Source organism: Hippocampus zosterae, chromosome 2, assembly GCF_025434085.1.
Source record: "Hippocampus zosterae strain Florida chromosome 2, ASM2543408v3, whole genome shotgun sequence".
NCBI lineage: Eukaryota > Metazoa > Chordata > Actinopteri > Syngnathiformes > Syngnathidae > Hippocampus > Hippocampus zosterae.
This window is the reverse complement of record NC_067452.1, coordinates 17,505,391-17,531,620: the sequence shown is the minus strand read 5'-3', so window position 1 is coordinate 17,531,620 and position 26,230 is coordinate 17,505,391. Positions and strand designations below refer to the sequence as shown.

Here is a 26,230-nt window from a genome sequence, read left to right as displayed (position 1 = left end):
TGAGCAACAAGGTAAGCAATGCCATAAACAATACTCCCACAACAGGTGTCGAACGTAGGAGTCCTTAAATAGTGTCTCTATAGATTAATGATTGCCAGCAGGTGTGCTAGAGAGACCGCTCCTGCCACCTGCTGGCCAGACCGAAAAACCGAAATGTGACAATAAACACAGTCAAAAGAGTTGCTTATTGTATCATTTGGAAGAACAGCATCAATAACGTGACACCTTAATCTAAAACAGAATCTAAAGAAAAAGCTTTACTTGTGTGTGTGTTGTAATGTGCAAAATGCAGTTGTAAATTCACCACATTATAAAATGTGAAACACAAAACAGAGAATCAAAATAGCCGAGTTAAACTCTTAAAACATTCTAAAAATGGGACAAGAAGTTGCTTTTCAACATAACTTAATTAGCTGTTTTTTGTTTTTCTTTTTTTAAGTACATATATTTTGTTTATTCAACGTGCACATGTTAACGGCATTGAAACAGCACATAACAATGAGGGAGGTTAAAAAGAATGTGCTCCCTGAAAATGATATACTCTTTCCCTAAATGAAGATCAATAAATTCATTATGGAGCTCTAGTTGACAGCATTTGTATCTCGGTAGGCGACTACGGCACAGGGCAGTGGCCACATATCCGACCAGCCATTTTAGATTGCATATCTGAGCTTGACAGACATACACAAATGTCATTTAAGGACACATGGAGAGGTGTGAGACTGAGTGTTCGCCAAACACATCCACACTTCCACTCGAAACACTTTTCTTTCCAACAGCTGGCGTGAAAAAAAATAAAAGAAAAAGAAAAGAAAAAGAAAACATGCGCGACAGGCAGCATAAGGTGGGGGGAGGGGTGGCAAAGAAGCACACTATGCAGAGAGGGAGAAGAGGAGTGGCACAGCTTCAGCATCCTGTGCAATGGCTGAGGAGGGTGCCGAGTGAGGAGATTGGCTGAGCGAGGCTGAAACGTCACCGCCAGTGAGTGGGAGCTCTGAGGATGTTCCAGCAAGCTGGAAGGGAGCACATTCACTGGGAATTTACGCTGGGAGCTCAACCATTGTCAGCTGTGCAGTAAGCAGAGGGAGAGCTTTTCCACAACCTACCGCCGATTCCTTCTCCAGCTCCAGCCATGAATTATTTGCGACGGCGTCTCTCGGACAGCACTTTTATCTCCAACCTGCCCAATGGCTACATGACGGACCTCCAGAGGCCTGACCCCGCTCAGACTCCTCCAGCCGCCAACACCGTCCCTGCCAAGTCCCCCACAGCCGGGCCCACGCCTCCAGCCCCTTCCCCTGCTCCGGAGAAAAAAGCTCCGCCAGCTCAATCGAGCGGAGCTGGTTTCTTTAGCTCCATCACCAACGTCGTCAAGCAGACGGCCGCCTCAGCGGGGCTGGTGGAGCAGAGCTCAGTCACGACACCCAAGAAGTTCAAGATTCTGCTGGTCATTGACGAACCGCAGCAAGAGTGGTAAGACAAATGCATTTCTCTGTCTTCGGGTAGTGCAAGATGGTCTCGTGATTTAATGCGTGCTGGCACTAGAACGCAAATTGATTCTCATCCTACCACCACTGACATCAAGATCGAGGAGCTTTTTTTCTCCATGCCATTCTGGTGATTTTCTGCAGTCTTCTAACCCATTCCCTACCATGTCTGTTTTTAAAATGGATGCTCCACAGGTTGCATCGATGCTTGCAACAAGATAAAATACTGCAGTGCTTGTGCCCATCAATGGGGTTTCCCTCCACGCAGACCACATGACCTGCTCCGCATGACATACAAAAGCACACACTACACTGCAGCACAATACTGTACTTTTACAAACGTACCATCGTCTTATCGCCCTCTCTTTTACTGCATCAATTCTAGATGTGCAATCTAAAAGGAAGGATGTCAGCATGACAATAATTTGTAGTCTGGCTTTTTTTCTTTTTTTTCCTAACAGTTATTTTGACCTTACAATAGGATGGCATTCAGACCACGGCATGTCTTGAAAATGTGAGGAAGCAGCTTGATTGAGGCTGAGGGGCAGTCTCCCTGTTAGCAGAGTCTTAAACCAACCTGGATCAATGTTAATAAGATCAGGCCAACCTTGTGCATTAGCTAGCTACAATTTGGCTGCAAGTAGAAAGCCACACTTTTGCTGAGAAGGGAATAATACAGTATCCATTAAGGGTGTGGTAAATAATCGATATTAATCGATACATCGATGCGCACGTGCGCGATCCGAGTGCATCGGCTCATTCACTGGGTACGAGGCGATTGACGGGTGAAATCGCGATTCATCACGATGCATTGATGGGTATCGGTAAAATCCGATTCAAGCGCCGTTTTATTCATGTTAAACGTCACCTATCAGTCATTTCCTAGGCGCAATGAATGCACCATCATTGCTTTGCGTTTTGTGTTGAATACGGACGGTAGCCGTGCGTCACATACAGTCCAGTACACAACTAGCGAAACATTATGGAAGTTAGCGCAAGGCGAGGCGAGGAAACTACTATATTTAATGCAGCCGCAACATTCAAATCTTATGTTTGGAAATATTACGGCTTCGAAAAGAAAGACGGAAAGCTTGATAAAACCTCCGTAATTTGCAAGGAATGTCGCACTAAGAAGCCATACAACGGCAGAAACACAAATATGCAGACCCACTTAAAACGATGGCACCAGATCACCGACAAGTTTCCCTCCCGCTCCCCCGCTTCCACGCCCAGTTCCTCGTCGGACACCGGAGAAACTCTTGGTAAACCAGAAAAAAATTGCCTCTTATTTTGGGAGTCCCCTTGCAACTCACTGTGACCGCGCAATGGCTATACTGTAACTAAGGCCACTGCTTATTTCATATGCAAAGACCTCCAGCCTTAGCGTGGTGGACAACGAGGGTTTCAGACAGCTCGTGCACGTTTTGGAACCCAGGTATAAAATACCAGACAGGTCTGTGTTCACTTACAAACATATTCCCGATGTGTACAACAAAGTGAGAAGTGAGATTACTGTGTCGCTGAACAGTGCGCAAAGAGTTGCACTTACAGTGGATGGGTGGACATCTTGCGCTATAGATTCATATATATATATATATATATATATATATATATATATATATATATATATATATATATATATATATATATATATATATTCATTCATTCATTCATTCATTCATTCATTCATTCATCTTCCGAGCCGCTTGATCCTCACTAGGGTCGCGGGGGTGCTGGAGCCTATCCCAGCCGTCTTCGGGCAGTAGGCGGGGGACACCCTGAATCGGGTGCCAGCCAATCGCAGGGCACACACAGAAACAAACAAACATTCGCACTCACACTCACACCTAGGGACAATTTAGAGTGTTCAATCAGCCTGCCATGCATATTTTTGGAATGTGGGAGGAAACCGGAGCACCCGGAGAAAACCCACGCAGGCCCGGGGAGAACATGCAAACTCCACACAGGGAGGCCAGAGCTGGAATCGAACCCGGTACCTCTGCACTGTGAAGCCGACGTGCTAACCACTGGACTACCGATGGCTGGGATAGGCTCCAGCACCCCCCGCGACCCTAGTGAGGATTAAGCGGTTCGGAAAATGGATGGATGGATATATATATGAAATATAAATTATATTTCATATAAGACACTCAGTGAGAATAGTCTGTTTGTGTTTACACTATAGCAACAGCTGTGAGTCTCAGGTGCCAAATTGTTTACATTTTCTTTGCACAAAACCCAATTGTGAAAGGGCTTAAATAAGTTGTTTTACAAGTTCTACTCTTTATAAGGAATAAAGTGGTATCCTTTTTGTAATACCATACGGAATTCCATCTTTTTAAAAGCTTTTTTTCTTTGCTTATTTGCATCATGTTTAATTGCACAATATCGCAACAAATTGCATTGTATCGTATCGGATCACATTGATTTGAACTTAATGTGTATCGAATCGTATCGCATCGTGACGACGGTGAAACGTATCGCATCGTATCGCCAGAAAATTCCATGTATCGTTTAAGTATCGCATCGCTGGCAGTGGATCGTGATGTGTATCGAATCGTCCTCAGTGCTGAGATTCACATCCCAAGTATCCATACTGTAAAATGGCTCCAAGATGTCAGGTTTTTGTGATGAAAGATAAAGAATAAAACAAAGAGGAAATCATTTCAACACTGTTTCCACATATAATGTGACAAGTACTGTAACTTCTTAAAAAAACGACAAAATGCCTCCCCTTTTTCAAGGGAAGCAAAAATAAACAAGTGGATGGTTTCTCAAGTGCAGGAACGGCTCCAGGATTATTTCTCTCCCAGGGGTTTTAAGGGGGGCTCGACCGATACTTGGGGATTGGGGGCTGAGAAAATCCTTCATTATTATATTTTAGACAAGTAAAATGCTGAAGCAACTTCACATTCACATTCACATCCAATCTAATGCTAAATGGGAGTCAGCAACCATTTTAAATTCAAACTACTCTCTTTGGATTTTCTTGACCTTTTCCTTTTTTTGCTTTCCATCAGACTTCCTTTCGACTTTTATCCACCGTACATCGAAGCCAACACGGCGCACCAAAATCAAAGCACATTTCTGAAATGCTTCCGCTCAAAACAAGTCACTTTTGTTGGTGAGATAACGTCTTTGTCTTTTTACAACATACTCCATACAATTTATACAGCTTTTTGTTTTTCTATCCCCCATACTAAGCTATACTACTTGGGGGATGAGATGTGGGTACTCCATTCACTGACTTCCTCTCCTCATCTATTTTTCATGGACGCTCTGCATTTCAGAGCGGGAGTCCTTCATGTCGAGTCACCCGGTTACATCTATGTTGGTGCTGTTTGTGAGACCTTTAACCCGGTGCACACAGTATGCTAGCCTCGAAGCCTGCCTCAGTTTCTTCCGTTTGCACATCATTCTCTGTGCATTGTATTGCAAGGGCAGTGTTGATTTAAACTGTTGTCTTAAAATGGTTTGAGTAATGTTGAGTAATGAGCAGTACTTTGTATTCTGGTCGTAAAATAACAGGACAGAAAGCACGGTACATACAGTATAGCTGCTGGCAAAGGAGGTGAAGGAATTTATTTTTATGACCGGTACTTTTGCTGAGTGGCTTCTGTTCTGTGTAACGCTGGCACGCTTGTGCAGTGCCGTGTGTCATTAGGCTGATGCAAAATGAGACCTGCTTGGATTAAAATACACCACACTGTAGGCTTCTATTCAGCCAAATCGATTTTCTGAAAGGGTTTTGTGGCAAAATGCCCTATTATCTATAGTATATCATAATTATAACAAAGTCCTACGATTCACAGTGACATTACATAAACTGGTGATTCTAAATAATCATCAATCCAGTTTCCCTTTTTTTTTTTAAATGGGAAACTGGATTGGCACCAACTGTATTGTTGTTCTATAACAGGCAGCATACACTCCAAACTGTGGTGCTTTGTAATTAAATATACTGTTTGGACAAACCGCAAGATATTATTATTCATAGTGATGTAGCTAAGCAGCCTGTCGTCAAGATAAAATCCCTTAGATCAAATTATGAGCTCAGATTATTCTGCAAGTCATCTACGGATCTTTGTTTTGTTCCAGGGAGACTGTGCTATAAATTGCTCTTGTGGTGGGAGGAGAACATGTTTCTCTTTCACTTAGCATTAAACTGATTGCCAATGTTGGTATTTATTTTTTCTTATACACAACACAATGAGGGGGAAAACGAGACTGCAGTATTTTGATCATGTCGCAGAGGAGTGTGTCGTCTGAAATCAAGTTTGACTTCATCCAACCAATACTCATGCTTAAGAGTTAATGGTCGATCGGCTAAGTGGGTTGTTTTACACCTCAACGAAAATTATCGCTGACCAACCCCTCCTAGAAATTATGTCAGTACTAGATCATAAGAACCTTTAATTAAATTGCAACATTTGATTATCTGGCTTGTCAAATGTACTCACAAAACCACGATAAATCATGTCCCAGCTTCTTTTGTTTATGATCTCACGTTTGATTCAGGTCAAATGAAGCCGTATTGATTCTTCCAGCAAATAAATAATGCAAGTAAACAGCTGCAATCGTGCTCTCTCCTCTCCCCTGGCGCGCATGCAAAAGGTGCCTTCGGCACCATGCAGGAGAAAATTCGGCGCAAGCGGCATGTAGAGAAATATATCGGCGCTATAACCCCTTGAATGGTTTTTGGATGTCTGCCATGACGAGGAGAGTGAGAAAGCTTGGACCAAGAATGCTTTTCGTCATGTGGTGGATATTAATACACTGGGTGATGTTCGTCCTGCATGCAGTCAGGTTCGTAACAGGAATTGAAAGGATTGGCCCTTTTCTGCATTGCACCCCCCATTTTCAGGGGCTCAATATGATTTGTGCAATCCCATCTGCCTCACCTCACACTTTGTCGCTGCATGGTTTTATGCAATCAGCAAAACGAAATAGCGACCCACCCACCACCACTAATTTCATTTGCCTGACTTTGGAAAATCTGAATGCATGTCCAATTGTCTGATAGTGTATTGGAGAAGTGAGAAATAGACACTTGACAATCAGCATCTCTGTTGTAGTACAACAGATGGTGGTGGTGGGTGTTGACATGTGCTAACTTGTGTATTGGAACAGGAAACCCACAAATTTAGCATTTTTGACTATGAGATCCTTAATGAATTTCAGAAGACAATAAGATAATCTCAACAACAGACAATTGAAATGGGGAAAAAAAGAATTATTCAGTCATTATTCTTTTTTTTCCCCTCCACCCTTCTTGATGAGTTAACGCTCTTCCTCCTCTGACTGCTAATGACATGGTCTTATTTTTTCAAACTATTCAGTACCTGGTGATGTGATGTGATAAACTGTGAGGTGCATTGGAGTTTTCAGTTTGCTCACATTGAACCAAAAACACAAAACCTGTCGGACAGCGCAGATGGAGACCGAAACATATCATATCATCATCACATACACTGGACATATTGCAAGAGAAAATCAAGGCAAAGAAATGTAATATTGTTTGATGGCTAAATAAGTGGCTAAACTTGAAAGCAGCATTTTTGGAAAATATTTCTTCCGTACTTTTGGCCCTATCTGTGTTCAGTAACTCGACTGGAAGTGCAGAATGAAATAATTCCTTTGCTGAGCAGAAATAACAGCCTTTGCTATACATTATCACTGTGTTTCAAAGTTTTAGAAATGACACAGTCTGTTTCTTATCTATTTAATTCCCCGCGAACAGTAGTTTTTTTGTTTGTTTGTTTTACCCCGAATGAGTCCCTGTTTAAGGTTTGTTTGCCACCAAAGTCAAACAAATCTCCACACTGCAATTCCTTTCTGAATGAATTATTCAGCTTTAGAACCACAGTAATTAGGCAGGAAGAGCAGAGCGGATCGTGAGCACTCCCAGAACAGATAACATGTTTTCTGACGCATCATATGGATAAGGATTACATAATGTTTCCTATGAGAGCTTTTGTCAGTGCTCATCTGTATGCAAAAGATGGAAACCTCAAAAATCTTCCCTATAGCAAGAGGAGAACATTAAAGTGGCACTTTTCCTTTCGGCTCCTCTTTACTCTTTGTAAATACAGATCACCACATTTGGGGATTCATTAAAACGACAAGCGGAACAATGGGTTGTAAGTGCAGTTTCAAGCAGGGAAATATGTAGCGAAGGGTGTGGCGAACAGTAAACATGCACCACATGCACTACCACCTTCACTGCTGGCGAAGGTGGTAGTGTGTGTGTCGTTTATCTTACAACATACTTATTCGGTACGAAAAAAAAGACATCCCAAAAAAATAAACTCCTTTTCATTACTTTGCACCAGGGGTCATCAATCCTGTTCCTCAGGCGCCGCTGTCCTGCCTGTTTTCCACCTCTCGTGCTGCAAGACGCTTGATTCGAATGTTTAGGATTATTATCTGCAGACCTTGCGGATTGATCATTTGATTCAGGTTTGTTGCAGCAGGGAGAGGTGCAAAATAGGCAGGACGGCAGCCCTCGAGGAACAGGACTGCTTTGCACGATTTTCAGAAAAATAAATGGGACGCAGGCGGCCCGGTGGTCCAGTGGTTAGCACGTCGACCTCACAGTGCAGAGGTACCGGGATCACTTTCAGTTCCGGCCTCCCTGTGTGGAGTTTGCATGTTCTCCCCGGGCCTGCGTGGGTTTTCTCCAGGTGCTCCGGTTTCCTCCCACATTCCCAAAAAAAAATGCATAGCAGGCTGACTGAACACTCTAAATTGTCCCGAGGTGTGAGTGTGAGTGCGGATGTTTGTACGTCTCTGTGTGCCCTGCAATTGGCAGGCAACCGGTTCAGGGTGTACCCCGCCTACTTCCTGAAGACGGCTGGGATATGCTCCAGCCCCACCGCAACCCTTGTGAGGATAAACGGATCGGAAAATGGATGCATGGATGGATAAGTGGGATGCACTTTCAAAAGGCGATCGCAATTATACCGGAATGAACCACTAGATGGCACCTCTCAAGCAGCCGCGGAATCGCCTCTGCATTTGGGTCCCATGTATTGACTGTACATCAAGCCAAAGATACATATAGTAGTACACTTATAAATTTGACACGCTCCTTGTGGCTTTTGTATATTTTGACTAATTTTAATATCTCGGAAAGGTCCTTCTTTTGTACTGTCATTTGCAATACGGAAGATTTGTACAGCTAAATTGTTCTCAAAAAGATATGTACTGTATGTTTATCTGCAAATACGAAGTAATCCTATTCACTAATCGTGAAAGGCGCAGCGTTTTCTAAAGTTACATAACAGTCCACATTGGGAATTTGGCCTCATGCCATCACCCTAAAAAAAATTCTGTATGCTATGAAATCTGATCGGACTAAAGAGCAAATAAATGCATTTAATATTATACATTGAAATAAAAATTTCCAAATCATTGTACTGGGGGACCAGTCTATAAAAAAGGCAAGACATCTTTTGCCATTACTTACAGTCGCCTGCTCTGGTGGTCGATCTTGGTGGACCAGAAAGGAAGGCCTCCATGTTGTGTTCGCACAACCATCAATACGACTTGACTGGCCTTGAATTGGTTTGTTTTTTCATTTTCTTACCGTGTCTTCCTCTCTTCCACTGCCACTTCTGCGTGGGACTATTATACTAACACTGGAATCAATGAATCACTCATTCTGTATACAACGTCGACTGCAAATATTGGATTGGATAAACTTTATTGTCAAATGTACTGTATGTGTATCATACAGCACAGATGAAATTTCTTCCCTCTCAAAATAAAACAAGAGGGAGCCGCTGCTTATGATTGTTTTAATGTGTGGAATTTTGCATATGAACCCATGCAATTTCTTCTTTTTTGTCGGTTGAAATGAGCTGAAATAATTGTTCGTGTTATATTTGCTGTGGTCCACTCTGTCATGTCTATAACTATGGTAAGTTGTTCTTCATAGTTCTTCATTTTTGCCATGTGTTTCAACTCAGGGCCAAGTTATTCCGAGGCAAGAAAATCTATGGAGACTATGACATCAAAGTGGAACAGGTCAGTTTGTCTCCATCTTTCTGTCTGGAAAAAAAAATGTTGAGAAGCCAGTCCTCAACTGCCAATGTCACCATGAACTCTTCAGGCGGAATTCAGTGAGCTCAGCATCATGGCTCAGGCCAATGGGACATGCAGTGTTACAATGCAGGTTTTCAGAAATGGCACCAAGGTTATCAGGTATGAGAATTTACCACAGAGCTCGAAATATAGTGCTGATGACTTTTTTTTTGTCTGTGTCGACTATCTGTGGTCACTTTGGTCTCTCTTATTTTCTAGATCATTCAAGCCAGACTTTGTGCTTATTCGCCAGCACGCCTTCAGTATGACCCAGAATGAAGATTTCCGCAACCTCGTAATCGGTCTGCAGTACGGAGGTGTTCCGAGCATTAACTCATTGGAGTCCATCTACAATCTGTGTGACAAGCCCTGGGCGGTAAGGCTCTTCAGCAGTGATGCACGCCATTGCTGTAGAGCAGAGCAGCAGGGAGATCGTTTTGCTGTGGTTTGTCTGACTTTTCAAAATATTGTCTTTATTTCTCCCTGTGTCCAGTTTGCTCAGCTGATCAACACATTCAGAAAGTTGGGTGCTGATAAGTTTCCACTGATTGAGCAGACCTTTTACCCAAACTACAAAGAGATGGTGACTAGAGCCGCAACCCTTTCTTTTATCGTTATGTGACACTCACCATTATCTTGCCACCGATCAGAACACATAAATGATACCTTTCATTCTTATAGGCGAGCTTGCCGTCCTTCCCTGTGGTTGTCAAGATTGGACACGCCCACTCTGGCATTGGAAAGGTTTGGCCATTACACAGTTTAAGACACTGCATTATTATTTAATTGAATTGGGGGGCAAGGGGGTGATGCGCTGTAAACATTTGACGTTGGAACTATTTGTGTGTGGTTTTGCAGGTAAAGGTTGACAATCACAGTAAGTTCCAGGACATAGCCAGTGTCGTGGCTCTCACCCAGACATACAGCACCACTGAGCCTCTCATTGAGTCCAAGTATGACATCAGGATCCAGAAGATCGGTGCAGACTACAAAGCCTACATGTAGGTTCAACTCCAACAATTCCCATCCCACCAAGGGGATGGGATGGGAATTGTTCTAATGTTTCGGCCTTCCCATCCCAGGAGAACATCTATGTCAGGCAACTGGAAGACCAACACCGGCTCGGCGATGCTGGAACAGGTGGCCATGACTGACAAGTGGGTGTTCAAAAACGAAGCCAACTCTTCAACACAAAGATGGCCATGTAGAATTTTTTTTTATTTTATTTTATATTATTTTTCTGGGAGAAAACACAACTGATGAACAGATACTTGCACATTACACAGCTGGACATCATTTTTGAGTTGTGTAGATGTAAGTAAACTTTTGGGGTGATTTTCGTTTTTGTGTTGATGTCCAATACCCCGCCCCCACCAGCACATATATTTAGTCATCTTTATGAATTAAGGGTTATGTATTCTGTATTGCACAGCTTTTATAGGTCAATCTTCCAAAGGAAAAAAAAGAAAATACGTAGCTCAAAAACTTGATGTGCTCTGGAAACAAGTAGACATTTTTTAAATCCATCCACTTCCTGACCAGCTTTATCCTTACAACGATAGTGTGCTGAAGCCTATCCCAGCTGTCCTCCTCGGGCAGAAGGCGGGGGACACCCTGAACAGATGTGCAACAGATTCCTTCAGTGCTTTATTGATAAGGTCTCTACAGCTAGGATTCCGGTCCCAAATACCGCATCTGACCCCTCTGTCCATGTTCCATGTTCAGCTGTCCTAAATTCTTTTGATACTGTGTCCTTGGCGCTTTTGGAGGATGTAGTTCGCCAGACGAAGCCATCTGGCTCCCCTTGCGACTCTCTTCCCCCACGCTTCTTTCAGGAGGTTCTCCCGAGTGTTGGTGCATCGGTCTTGGATATCATCAACAGCAGCCTTTCTTCTGGTGTAGTTCCCCAACAGTTTAAACATGCTGTGGTCCAACCCTTGATCAAGAAACCTGGTCTTGATCCAGATGAGCTGTCAAGTTACAGACCCATTTCCAAACTGCCTTTCATTTCCAAAATTCTGGAAAAAGTGGTGCACATGCAGTTGAAACTTTTCTTGGATGAACATAACATCTTGGAGGTCTTCCAGTCAGGTTTCAAGACGATGCATAGCACGGAGTCAGCCCTGTTACGCGTTTCTAATGACATCCTCCTGGCAAATGACTCTGGAGACCACGTGTGTCTGGTTTTATTGGACTTAACTGCAGCATTTGATACAGTGGATCACAGTATTCTGCTGACTCGTTTGCAGCACTTGGTGGGCATTGGCGGGAGTGTTCTTGATTGGTTTAGGTCCTATCTAGCTGACAGGACCTTTTGTGTCAGCCTTGGCTGCTCTGAATCACGCACTGCTCCCCTGTCATGTGGTGTTCCACAGGGCTCAATTCTGGGGCCTCTGCTGTTCTCGCTGTATCTGCTCCCATTGGGTTCCATCTTAAGGAAACATGGTATTCCTTTCCACTGCTATGCAGATGACTGCCAGATCTATGTCCCACTGGGCAAGAAAGACACCTTCTCATTAAGGCCACTCCTATCCTGTCTGGAAGAAATCAAAACCTGGATGGCACAAAATTTCTTGAAGTTCAACGAAAAGAAGACAGAGGTGATATTGTTTGGCCCCAGTGGACCTTGTACATTCCATCCTGTAGACTTGGGCCCCCTATCTCCTTATCTGAAATCAACGGTCTCAAACTTGGGACTTAAACTGGACAGTGATTTCAAACTCGATCGGCAAATTGGTGCCGTTGTTAAATCCAGCTTCTTTCACCTTAGACAGCTGGCCAAAATAAAACCTTTCCTCTCACATGAACACTTTGAGACAGTAATTCATGCCTTTGTCACATCCCGGCTCGATTACTGCAACGCCCTGTACTTTGGAGTCAGCCAGTCCTCCATCAAGCGCCTTCAGCTGGTACAGAATGCCGCTGCTCGCCTCTTGACTGGTACTCGTAAGAGGGAGCATATAACTCCTACTTTGGCATCCCTTCACTGGCTCCCCATTCATTTTAGAATTATTTTTAAGATCCTCCTCTTTGTTTTCAAATCTCTGAATAATCTCGCGCCACCTTACCTCTCTGAGCTCATACGCCCCTACACCCCTGCCCGGCGCCTCAGGTCTGTGGACCAGTCTTTGCTAGACGTACCAAGAACTAAACTGAGGCTCAGAGGGGATCGAGCCTTTTCTGTTGCTGGTCCATCTCTCTGGAATGACCTCCCACTGAACATTCGGCAAGCCTCCTCGCTGCCCATCTTTAAATCCCTCCTCAAAACTCACTTGTATTCTTTGGCGTTTGACTCAGCATGACTTAGATTTGCTATTGGTTTTACTGCTTGGTGCTTTCTACCGCCTTATTACTTATTACTTATTACTGATTCGTCTTACTGTTTATTGTATATGTTAAATCGCTCCATGTACAGCACTTTGTATGCAGCGATGGCTGTTTGAAAGTGCTCTATAAATACTGTTGACTTGACTTGACTTGACTTGAACTGGTTGCCTGCACAACGCAGGGCATATATAGACAAACAACCATCCACGCTCACACTCGCACCTAGGGACAATTTAGAGTGTTCAATCAGCCTGCCATGCATGTTTTTGGAATGTGGGAGGAAACCGGGGTACCAAAGCAGGCACGGGGAGAACATGCAAACTCCACAACAGGAAGGCTGGATCTGGAATTGATCTGTCTGGATCTGTCTCAGAAATACGTTGAGGAACACAAAGCCATCCCTGATTTAAATTTGCTCTTCAAGAGTATGATTCGAAAATGAAGCTAGATTGCAGTCAGAAACCCAAGCTTTAGTTACTTGAGTGACGTTTTGAGTTGTGTCTCCTTGACACCTTTCAGATACAAGCTGTGGGTTGACACATGCTCAGAGATTTTCGGAGGTCTGGATATTTGTGCAGTCAAGGCCATTCACGGGAAGGATGGAAGAGATTACATCACAGAGGTAGGAGTCCCACAACTGACAGGACATGTTGAGAATCTTTCTGAACAATTCAACAAGCTGTGCTAGGAAAATCAATTCAGTCAAACACAAGGGGGAGCCACATAGCCGAATTATGAAACATTTAACATGTGTTATCATGAAAATTCTTGAACCTCCAACGTATCCCTCCAAAAATGGTGTTATAGTAAACTGATTTTGCAACGTAGGAGGAAGCTGCAGAATCCTTTTCAAACCCAGGCAAGTCTGAGGACTAGACGCAAACTCCACAAAGGAAGGCCAGAATCCAAATTCGAACCCACAAACTCAGAACTGTGGGGACGATGGGTTAACCACTCATTCATTCACCATGCCACTGAGGCTGTAGCATAATAGGATGAGGTTATGTGTTTTTTTCTTCTTTTTTTAATTTACAAACTATAGCTACGGTTATCTCGGGAAGTTGTTGCAAACATCTAATATGTGATATTGTCCTACACTCGGACCATTTTGGGTCCTTTAGAGGTTAAACGTGCACCTAATGTCAAGTTGCCTCAAGAGTTAATAAGAGTGATTTACTATGTACAAGTTCACATGCAGTGTAGGACTCTCTAGGGACAATCTGCCCCTCTAAGTATTAGATCCAAGTTCCTTTCAAATATACTTCTCACGTCTTCAGTCAGATCCCCTGCAAAATCGAATTTTTGTTGTTGTTGTTGCTTCTTGTGAAGTGTTTCAAGTTGTCAGCCACGTTATAAGATCTTTCATGTGGACAAAGGGGAACGGATGACGTATCCAATCAATGTGATGCAGGTGGTGGGCTCATCCATGCCCCTGGTGGGGGAGCACCAATCCGAGGACAGACAGCTCATTTCTGACGTGGTGCTGACTAAAATGAATCAGATGGTGGAGAGGGAGGCAAACGCTGCCCGAAAACCCATGACCACACAACCGTCCCAGGTAGATAATCTCGCATACACACTGAAAAAAAAACAACAACAAAAAAACTGAGGTGCACTCAACATTTCAAGGCAGCAAACCGTGATAAAATGTTAAGTTGGGCAATTCACGAAATATTTACGGTTTACAGAACTGCTTAAACTGCTGGCACTTGTATTGGCTGCCCATGTTAAAGATAAAAGTCAAAACAACTCAGCAAATTGTTTGGGAGCAGACTGCGGTACTTGTTTGCTTTGTTGTGCTAACATTGCTGTCATAAATGTCACACATTACATTTTAAAGTTCCTCCAATTCAAATTGCTGTTTTAGTGCAAAAAATAAATGAATACAAGTTGTGGTTTTTTTTCAGTGTACTTGCAGGTAATGGCTGATATGAAATATTATTTCTTACAATGAGAAAATGTTTTTGATCCTGTCAGGGTACTGGGCAAAAAGGGGACATAATCGGTGAGAGCATGAAGAACGGTGCTGGCCGTCCCCCTCAAGGTTGTCTGCAGTACATCCTCGACTGTAATGGTGTAGCTGTGGGTCCGAAACCCGTGCAGGCCAACTGAGTGAGCCAGGAGGAGACGCAGGGAGCTCTCAGAATCAACCTTAAGATGAACACAAACGTGTGTGGATGCCGATAGCTAGGATCACAACTGGGGGAAGGGGTGCTCGGCTCATTGCAGCCGAATGGTGCCCTGGACTGTCTTTTTAACTCTATGCAGAGTTCTAATGTACTGTCTATTTGTTGATTTGTGTGCTTGTATCGGTCACCTATGTTTCAATAGCTGTGGATTTTCTTTAGATCTGCTGTGGATGATGTAAGAAGCAAATTGTGCCTACACTGAGTTCAGTGTCGCTCTGTGCTACTTGTTTGACCATCTGTGAGCCTTTGATTTAAACCTTTTCTGTTTTATACTTGGCCTTGTATCTTTCAGTAGTGTTCAAACTGTGGAACATAGTTCTTAATATTCATACGGTATGGCTTTGGTTATTATTTTCATACATATAACTATAGATATTTATTTTTGTTTTGCATGACTGATACTTAAGAGCGAAATTATTGTAACAGTGTGGTTACCTGTAATACTTGCAAATGTGTCATAGCCAGTACATACACGCTCACTACCAAACATGCATTAACACACTGATCTCCAACAAACGTATACACAGTTTGGATTTTTTTTAAAAGTCTATCACTTCTATTGTCTTGTCACATTGATGGAGCGGGGAAAAAAGATTATTTATTAAAAATGAAATATATAACTAAAATAAAAAATGTTAGATTATATCATGAAGGAGGTTGTGCAGGTGTCATTGCACAGAAATGTTCATTATATTTTTTACAATTTTGAACCAAAGATATGATTTGAATTACTTTAGTCCGTATTTACCCCATGGTGCAAATATACTCGTAAGGTTCCAAATAATCCTGCAGTTCGAAATGACAGACACACCCACAAGCAAGGAAATAAAGCTGTATTCAATAGGTCTTCTCTGTTTACAGCTTCTTAGAATGTGTCCAAAGTAAAATCCACCACAAAATGGCCTTCTGTGGCCATGCACTGGGTATCTGTAATGGCGTTTCCATGACAACAGCACAAGTGCTCTGAGCGTTAGTTTTGACTTGTTTCTGCTCAATTTACCACCCTCCGCTCCCCCGTGAGTGGATTCAAAGTGCAATATTTATTACTATTATTATTATTATATAATTAATTTGAAATCATCATCAATCTCTTCCATGCAACTGATTCCAAAAGCTATTGCCATCCAAAGCATTCCCTGGCAAATACAATACAATACAATACAATACAATACAATACAATACAATACAATACAATACAATACATGCTGATTTATATAGCGCTTTCACAACAGCGGCAGCTGTAACAAATGTCACAACTGGTTGTTTCTTGTCCTGTGGCCCATTCCGTTTAAAGTAAATGGTGATGCAACTGAAATTGCAACCTGAACAAAGAAATGTGCACAGAGAACTACCATGATAAAAAGAAATCTGTTGTGCAAGCTCTGTGTGCAGTGGTATTCCAAGTTGTATCAAGTGTTTCTGTGAGTGTATCCTTGTACAAGCCATGCCTGAGGCTTTATGGATGTGTCGTACTTTTTACTAGGGAATATGCCATGACATTGATTTCAATGGGAGCACACGTTGCAGTCCCAAGAGTCCGACTGATGAAAGCGGATGTGCTTTTTGGCCTAATTGTTCAGATAAAAGCTATTCAGACCTGCCTGACTGCAAATGTGAAGGGTCATCGTTGGCAAAAAGTGCTGCTGGACTGTTTAAACCTCGACTGGAAGACAATATACTGTGGAAAGATCCATAAAGTTTAGTCCCCTCTGTCAATGGCAATAAAGGTTCCTTTGCACTGGAGGAAAATAAAAATGGATCCATTTTCTCTCGCAGTTGCCCCCATGGTTGCACATGAGGCTGAGATGATAACAGGAGAGTGTGGGAAAGACCCGTGGAGCGTGATTGTCAACCTTTAAGGGCAAAATCTCACACAAATATGTCTAATATCATTTGAAAACAAACAATAAAGGAGAGATTCCGCTAGGGGCTACATGCATCAGATAGTGTGGATGGGGAAATGTCTCCAGCGTGCTGCATTCACACCCCTAGACACCAATTACAGTTTATAGCGTTTTTCTGATGACCACTTCCCTGATGGCCCTTTAAAGCAATCAGGTTGTTTGCTGAACTGCATCCCACATAGGAATACTCCTTGAAGAGAAGCAGGAGAATTTGTGATCGATGGTAGATTGATAGATTCCGTACATTTCACATTATCAGTAACGCAAAAGCATCATGCAATGCATTTATGATCCCATATGTTCACATGGAGTTGCTTTCATTTTTCTAATCTTGGAACCCTCTGGGTGACCACTGCTGAATGTTTATGACATGAGAGACCATTCAAACATTTGTAAACCGCGACTCACTAAAAGGGCCCGAAAGAGGAGTTGAATTTATTGCAAATGGCTCATGGAGCATCTGACTGCCACTGTGAAAGCTGCAATTAACACTTTTAAAGGGTCTGATCATTAATTAGAATTGGCAGCATGTCCTTCCTGTGGTTTAGAAACGAACATCTATTATAAAGATAAGATAAGATAAGCTTTATTGGTCCCACACTGAGGAAACGTGCAGTCGACAGCAGCAAGATGGAGGGGTGAGGGGGGGGTGTTCAGCATTTCATTGCACAAATGTTTTTCAGAAGAACTGTACACAGTTCAATATAAGTGCAATATAAATTTACCATCAGCAATATATTTGTAGAATATAATAAATAATAAATAGCAATAGCAATAGCATAGAAAACAGCGTAATTACAGCCTTGTGGAAAAAGACAGATACAGTCTGCCACCTGCTGGTACGGTGGACACACTAAAGTGTGTCAGCATGCTTATGTATGGTAATAAAGTGCTGTGGCTGCACTGTACTTGATTGTCAACTGTTAATGTGTCTGAATTCAATGCACGTTTGACTGCATTCCTCTGTTATTATGGCTTTTTCAAGAAGACCACTTTGCCTTAGTCCTGATGATCCAGTAGAACCTGCCAGAGGTGAAAAGGTGAAACTACAGCAAAAGTAAAGAGTCGTATCAAACAGTCAAAGTGCGGCCTAGCGGCCATATCTGGCCCGCCCACAGTCTCTGACCGGCCCTCAGTAGTGAAGTCAATGTAGAAGTAAAAGGAACGTTGGCAAAAACGACACCAGTGGTCCTAATGTTAGCAAAATTACTATTTACTGCATTGGGGTGGGGACAGGGCCAAAAGCATTTGGCCGAATAATCCATCCATTTTCAGATACGCTTATCCTCACAAGGGCCACGGGGTGTGCTGGTGCCTATCCCAGCTGTCTTCGGGCAGTAGGCGGTGGACACCCTGAACCGGTTGCCAGCCAATCGCAGGGCACGCAAAAACAAACAACCATCCACACTCACACGCACACCTAGGGACAATTTAAAGTGCTCCATTAACCTGCCTTGCATGTTTTTGGAATGTGGGAGGAAACAGGCGTACCAAAGCAGGCACGGGGAGAACATGCAAACTCCACAACAGGAAGGCTGGATCTGGAATTGAACTCCGCACCTCTGCACTGCGAGGCCGACGTGCTAATCAGTAGACCACCGTGTTGTGTCCGAAAAACGTGAGGACACGACTTGCTTTTTCAACGGTCTTTTATTCCTCTGACGTAACAGGTGTCAGTTGTCACCCAACCAACCAATGCTTTGCGACACTGCCGTAACATCGTGTAGCAATATGGTAAACGGCCATATGCTACATTTACCCCCTCCCTTGATGGAATCTGGAAAACTTCTCATATCACAAACAACTAGACAAGGGATAGAACAAAGCCCTTCCTGAGCTGAGCAAACCGGGTAGACTGCCGGTTTACCTGCTTAGCCCTGTGGGTATTCTGCCAAGCAACAGGCTGAGCACTAGCTAGAACTCAGTCACGTAATCGTCTAAATAACGAGGTCGGAGGCGGACCCGAGCTGGACGAGGCCCCGGTCCCTCGGGCACAGCTGGTTCACCATGTTCTTGAAGGCGCCTCACCGGTGTCCCAGGACAAGCAGCAGGAAAATCGTAGTCCCTGTCTGAGAGGTCCAGATCTGCTACAGCTCTTTCATTCAAAGGAGTAGGTGATGCCACTCTTCTGAGGCGGCTGGCATGCCAACGTGACCCGTCGGCCAGAAGGAAGTTGGCTGGTCCAAGTTGAGCAGTAATCTGGACCGGCGCTGTCCAGAATGAGTCCAGTTTGTGTGAACGGCCGGGCCGGCGAATGCGGACCCAATCTGACACAATAAGTGCGGGTTGCTTCGCCCGGCGCTTCTCATCAAATCGCCGCCTCATCCGCTGCTGCTCATTGGCCACCCTGCTGGCTGGAGAGAATGCTGATACTGGAGTGGCTCTTGTTGGAGGACGGAGGCGATCAAGGGGCAGCTGCAATTCGCGTCCCAGCATAAGGAAAGCTGGGGAGGTGCCAGTCATGGCATGAGGTGTTGCTCTGTAATGCAACAGAGTGCCCTGTAGTGCGGAAGAGAAGGGAAGGCCCGTCAGCCAGGTGTGCTCTTAGTTCATTCTTGAGGGTTTGGTTGAATCTCTCTACGCCCCCGTTGGCCTGGGGGTGATACAAGGCGGTCCTGATATGCTTTATCCCCCTCGCTCCTGTGAAAGCTGCAAAGTCAGCTGAGATGAACTGAGGCCCATTATCCGTCGTGATAATGTCAGGCACGCGCCCCATCGTGCAAAAAGAGAGGATAGGAAGTCCGTGACTTGGTTGTGATAGACCCAGCAGCCAGAACCTCGGGCCATTTTGAGTGGGGGTCATATGCCACCAGGAGGAAATGCTAGTGTTGAGGCATGGCATGGAGTTCACCGCAAATGTCGACCTGGATATGAGTCCATGGGCTGGCCGGCCACGCCACGGGCTGCAGGGAGGGGGGGACCAGTCTTGCAGCTTGTGAGGCACGCTGAACATTCCTTGACCATGGTCTCCACATCGTTGTCAATACCTGGCCACCAGACCAGGCCCCTGCAGCGTTGCTTGACCCTCACGATACCCAGATGTCCCTCGTGAACCATGGTCAGGATGCGGGGTCTCAAGGTGAAAGGAACTACAGTACAGAGCCCCCAAGCCACACAGACATCGTTCCAACAAGAAAGCTCACCCTTCACCCGGTGAAAAGGTGCAAGTTCCTCAGAGGCCTTTGCGGGCCAGCCCTCACGGATGAAGGTCCGGAGCTTGGTTAGTGTTGGGTCTACGGTGGACGCTGCCTGAAGGTCTTGCAGTGAGACGGCAGCTTGGAGGGATGTGTGGAGATGGAGGATCAAACCTTGTTCCAAGGTGTCATGGTCTGTGTCCGGTGCGGGACTGGGCGTGGCCCGGGAAAGCAAATCCGCCACCACGTTGTCCCTACCTGGTGTGAATTGGGTAGTGAAATTGTAATGTAAGGAGCGACGGCCCGGCGAAGTGAAGTACTCGAAGAGCAGTGGTACACTGCTTTATTTTAGCAAACATACGATCATTTATATACCAGCAAAGCGGACGTTAGTGTAAACAAACGTCCAGCCCACCCTGGGGCTGTGATTGGTTGGTAGCGAGCGGCAGCGGGGGCCAACGATTGGCTGATCAGTCTCACGGCGCGAAATTCAAATGTCGGAGTTCTCAGAGGGCATTTGTGGTTGCTACAAATACTCCCCTGTTAGAAAGTCCTTGGCAGGCTGAGTCCGAGAGTCCGTATTAGGATGGTAATGAAAGTTCATGGTTGGGCGTGCAGGCGGTCGGGCGGGCGGACGGCGCGTCCGGCTCGAGTGATGGTCAGCGGTGCGGGTTCGTCGTCGTCGTGGTAGGCCGGTTTCAGGCGGTTGATTGAGACCCAATCCTGTCGACCATGGATGTTGAGGCGGTAGGCCTTGTCGTTACGTTGCTCCACGGCGTACGGGCCGCGGTATGGTCGAGTTAGAGGCGGGCGATGGGCGTCGTTCCTTACGAAAACGTGAGTACAGGTTAACAGCGACTTCGGTACTCGTCTGCTGCGCTGGTCTTGGTAGGTCTGGAGTACGGGTCGGTACTTTCCGACGGTGCGTCGGAGATCGGCGAGATAGGCCGTGGAGTCGGCGGCGTCTTGGCTGGACGGGTATAACTCCCCGGGAACGGCGATGGTTTCACCGAATACCATCTCGGCTGAGGAGACACCGAGACCTTCTTTCGGAGTCGTCCGCATTCCGAGAAGTACCCAGGGCAATTGGGCACTCCAGTCTGGTCCGGTGCAGCGGGCCATGAGCGCTGCCTTCAACGTGCGGTGAGTGCGCTCGGCCATTCCGTTGGCGGCGGGGTTGAAAGCAGTCGTATGATGCACAGTCGTTCCCATGAGCTGACCAAGGGCGGTCCAGAGCTGTGACGTGAATGAAGAACCTCGGTCGGAGGTGATATCGTCAGGAACTCCGAATCTGCTGACCCAGCCTTGGAGAAAGGCGGCGGCGCAGTCTTGTGCAGTGGCTCCTTTCATTGGAATCGCCTCAGGCCATCGAGTCGACCGCTCGGTGGACGTGAAGAGATACTGGTAGCCGTCTGAAGGTGGCAGCGGTCCAACTATGTCGACGTGAAGATGGCCGAAGCGACGTCGGGGTTGTGGAAACTGGCCGATCTTACTGGCTTGGCATTGGAGGCAGTTGCGAGCCCAGGCTCGTACGTCTTTGTTGATTCCATGCCATACAAACTTCTCGGTCATCAGTTTGGCGGTTGATCTTCCAGACGGGTGTGATAAACCATGGATGATATCGAACATTTGACGTTGGAGCGTTTTCGGGATGAGTGGCCGAGGGCGTTGCCTGCTCACATCGCAGAGTAAGGCGCGTCCGTCGTCGCCAAACGTTACGTCTTCCCATCTCAGGGCTGTGACGGACTGACGATAGTCAGCGGTGCCCTTCTGATCAGCCACTTGGGCGTCGGCGATGGCTCCGTAGTCGACGCCAAGATGGACGGGGTCGATTTTCCACTCGTGACAGGGCGTCGGCTACTGGATTCCTTTCACCAGGGACGTACTCTATCTCGCATCCGAATTCTGCGATGGCGGAGAGATGACGCTGCTGACGGGCGGACCATGGGTCCCCAGCTTTAGTGAAGGCGTGTACGAGGGGGCGGTGGTCGGTACGGATCTTGAACGGCGTTCCTTCCAGCAGGTGGCGGAAATGTCGCACAGCCAGGTATACGGCGAGAAGTTCGCGGTCGAACGTACTGTATCGGGTTTCAGGTTGGCGTAACTTCTGACTGAAGAATCCCAGAGGCTGTGGGATACCGTTGATGACCTGCTCCACCACACCTCCTACAGCAACGTTACTTGCGTCGGTCGTCAGTTGAAGCGGAGCCGCCGGCTTCGGGAATGTCAATGTCGCGGCCTTGGCGAGGGCGGCCGTCCAGCCCACCCGGGGGCTGTGATTGGTTGGTAGCGAGCGGCAGCGGGGGCCGCCGATTGGCTGATCAGTCTCACGGCGCGAAATTCAAATGTTGGAGTTCTCAGAGGGCATTTGTGGTTGCTACAGTAAGCTTGTAACCTCTCAGTCCACCTATACAACCGCAGCGGCTTGTGCCCTGACCCGGTTGTAGCTAATAAGGCTGTGAGAGCCTTATGGTCGGTGCGGAGTGTAAAGTGTCGGCCATACAGGTACATGTGCCACCTCTCACATGCCCAAACACAAGCCAGAGCCTCCCTCTCCCCAACAGAGTACTTCTGCTCAGCAGAAATGAGTGACCTTGATGCGAAGGCTACTGGGCGCTCCGTCTTGTGATTGAGCTGGCACAGCACAGCCCCAACCGCAGTGTTGGATGCGTCACAGGTCACAAACGTTGGGCTTTCCAAGTCAAAATGGGCGAGTACTGGTGGGGAGGTGAGCTGTGTCTTGAGCCGGCGAACGGCTGCTGAGCATACCGGCGTCCACGACCACAACGCGTCCTGCTTTAGGAGAGCACGCATTGGTGCGGTCGTATCAGAGTAGTTGGGGAGGAAGCGCAAGTAAAAAGCCGTCATGCCCAGAAAGGTGGACAGTTATGCGGGGCACGAGGGCTCTGGCAGGCGCAATACTGCATCAACGTTGGAGTGTAGGGGACTAAGGCCATCAGCGGTCAGGCGAAATCCCACAAACTCAATAGCCGATGCCGAAAAGATGCACTTCTCCCCATTCAGGGTGAGGTTGTGGCTCGCCAGCACATCGAGCACCTTGGAGAGGCGGTCATCATGCAAGTCACACGTCGCACCATGTACTACAATGTCATCCAGGTAAACAACCACCCCCGGGATGCTTGCGAAGATGGTGGCCATGATCTTTTGAAAACAGCTGGGGACAGAGCTGAGGCCGAAGGGCATGCGGGTGTAGCGGAAAACCCCCATGTGGGTCACAAAGGCTGTAAGGTTACGACTGTCAGGGTGCAGGGGAACCTGTAGATAGCCTTGGCGCAGGTCCAGTTTTGTGAACACGGTGGACCCATAGAATTTGGCAGCCAACTCCTCCGCTGTGGGCAGTGGGTATTTGTCAGGAATCACTGCCTTGTTAGCCATTCTGAGGTCAACGCTGGGTCGGAGACCACCCGTCTTTTTCTTTGCTCCCACCAGGTTGGAGATCCAAGGGGACGCGTCAATCCGCTCAATGATGCCAGCATCGAGGAGTTTCTGTAGCTCGGCCGAGATGTCATCACACAGGGCGAGGGGCAGTCGGCGAAGAGGCTTGATCACGAGGGGCACAGTAGGATCAATGAGTGGCTGATGGTGGAAGGCAGTGAGACAGCCCAAACCTGTAAAGAGCGATGGCCAACGGTGCTGCCAGGATGTAGTCACCGTCAGAATTGCGGCGCCTACGTTGTCCGTGATGGAAAATCCGAGTGCGCAAAACAAGTCGAGGCCCAAGAGGTTGGCGCCATGACGGGAGACTTGGAAGGTGAAAGCAGGGAGAGTTTTACAGCTATAGCGCACGGTGAAGGTGGCGGTGCCCACCATGCCAATTTTAACGTGGCCATAGCCAAAAAAAAGTCTTTGGCGTTGGCCTTAATCGAGAGCCGGGGAAATAGGCGTCTAACTGTGGACACGTTCAACAGAGACCTGGAGGCTGCAGTGTCAAGTAGGAGTGGCAAGCTCACGCCGTCCAGTTCCACTGTGCACCACTTGAATGGCTTGGCGCCGGAGACCACGGAGTAAATAGTGGTTAGACCCGACCAGACAGGTGAGCGCGATGAGGGGTTTGTCGGTGTGGGGGCAGAGCGGCACATCCTGGAGAAGTGGTTCATCTTCCCGCAGCGCTGGCATCTTTGTCCGGTGGCCTTGCAAGATGGCGCACGCGTGGGTTGTGAGGCCGAGCCACAGTTGGCACAAGGTCTGCGTGTGACGGCCCCTTGACATCCAGCCACATTTACCTCGGCACCGTCGTAGGTGGAGGTGGAGTCTGAGGGTTGAGCGGTCGGAGCGACAATCTGAGCCAGAGCAGGAGAGCGTGAAGCGGTCGGTGTGTCTGGATTTGTGAGCCGCGCTGCCAAGTGTGCTGCATTCTCGAGTTGGAACTCCATTTCACAGCCTTCGACAGCGGGAGGTCGTCCGGCGACAGTAACAGTTTCTCCCGGAGCTTGGGATCAATCGTGTGCTCCGCTAATTGGTCCCGAATCATCTCCTCCTCCAAGCGGCCGAATTTGCAGAGGCCCGCTAAGCACCACAAATCGGCAATGTAGTGGTGTACCGGCTCGCCCGTGTGTTGCCGTCGTTGGCGAAAGGTAATGCGCCGGACTATCACACTCTGCGGAGCAGCGAAATGTCCAACCAATAAAACGACACAATCTGCATAAGTCCATGCGGGTCCGAGAGTACGAAAAACGGGGTGCCCCTCGACGCCCAAGCTCTGCACTAGCATAGCCGTGCGTGGTTTGCCTCGTTTAGTCCGATCGCCGTCAGATATGTTGTAAAAGAGTCATACCAGCAGAACCACGGGACTGGTGGCTCACCGGGGAGCGCAAGGAACGAGGGGAGCTGCGTTAAAGTCCATCTTCGTCGCCAAAATGTTGTGTCCGAAAAACGTGAAGACACCACTTGCTTTTTCAACGGTCTTTTATTCCACTGACGTAACAGGTGTCAGTTGTCACCCAACCAACCAATGCTTTGCGACACTGCCGTAACATCGTGTAGCAGTATGGTAAAGGCCCATATGCTACACACCGGGCCGCTGGCCTGATAATACTGTAGCAAAATATACAATATTCACAAAGCGCTGCAGGAGCCTGATAACGATGCTGATCATTTGAATCAGGCTTGTTGGAGAAGGCTAAAACTCTCAAATATGCAGAATAGTAGCCATCGAGAACTGGAGTTTGACACTTGTGACGTAGGGGCACATGAAAAACCCAGAGGCCCAAGCAGCAAAGATAAATACACTTTCCTTGTGGTGGAAAACCACAATTGCGGACGTTGTATCGGTCTGTCGTGGTAAAGAAGGAGCTGAGCGAAAGGGAGAAGCTCTCAATTTACCGGTCGATCTACGTCCCAACCCTCATCTATGGTCACGAGCTATGGGTCGTGACCGAAAGAACGAGATCCCGGATACAAGCGGCCGAAATGAGTTTTCTCCGCAGGGTGTCCGGACTCTCCCTTAGAGATAAGGTGAGAAGCTCGGTCATCCGGGAGGGGGTAAGAGTAGAGCCGCTTCTCCTCCACATCGAGAGGAGCCAGATGAGGTGGCTCGGGCATCTTATTAGGATGCCTCCTGGACGCCTCCCTGGTGAGGTGTTCCGGGCATGTCCCACTGGCAGGAGACCCTGGGGACGACCCAGGACACGCTGGAGAGATTATGTCACCCAGCTGGCCTGGGAACACCTCGGGATCAGCCAGGAAGAGCTCAAAGAAGTGGCTGGGGAGAGGGAAGTCTGGGCTTCCCTCCTAAAGCTGCTGCCCCCGCGACCCGACCCCGGATAAGCAGTGGAAAATGGATGGATGGATGGATGGATGGAAAACCACAATGCTGTCCCCAAAAATGAAATGATGTCTTGGTGTACTAGACTGTGTGAGTACTGAAGTCACTTTGGAAAAAGCGACACCCGCTCAATGTCAGCCAGGTCATGCAAAACGTTTGGCCTCAGTTGATTTTCATTTTGGCCAGTCAGTGTGGCTGCGCAAAACGCAGAAATAGAACATTAAGCAATTAGAGCAAAACATGTGTCAGTTTGCCAGTTAGTAGAGCTGACATCACCTTGGATGACATCAGGCTATGCCTTTTAGGAAACGTGGTTCCA

The 26,230-nt window shown here is 46.6% G+C and overlaps 1 protein-coding gene across 1 annotated transcript; it reads left to right on the top strand.

Annotated features, from left to right (window-relative positions):
• The first annotated feature begins 957 nt into the window (after positions 1–957).
• Positions 958–16,843, top strand: syn2a (synapsin IIa). Its single transcript, XM_052058523.1, has 11 exons — positions 958–1,473; positions 9,458–9,515; positions 9,601–9,692; positions 9,792–9,948; positions 10,066–10,155; positions 10,254–10,316; positions 10,431–10,573; positions 10,655–10,729; positions 13,419–13,521; positions 14,311–14,457; positions 14,877–16,843. The coding sequence occupies exons 1-11, from the start codon at positions 1,133–1,135 to the stop codon at positions 15,009–15,011; spliced, it is 1,404 nt and encodes a 467-aa protein (XP_051914483.1). The 5' UTR covers positions 958–1,132; the 3' UTR covers positions 15,012–16,843.
• The last annotated feature ends 9,387 nt before the right edge of the window (positions 16,844–26,230 follow it).

Bases quoted from the DNA above. Each gene is read 5' to 3' on its own strand.
- syn2a (XM_052058523.1), top strand. From the start codon at position 1,133: ATGAATTATTTGCGACGGCGTCTCTCGGACAGCACTTTTATCTCCAAC. The intron at 1,474-9,457 runs GTAAGACAAATG...GTTTCAACTCAG, and splicing joins GACGAACCGCAGCAAGAGTG to GGCCAAGTTATTCCGAGGCA. The intron at 10,730-13,418 runs GTGGGTGTTCAA...GACACCTTTCAG, and splicing joins CAGGTGGCCATGACTGACAA to ATACAAGCTGTGGGTTGACA.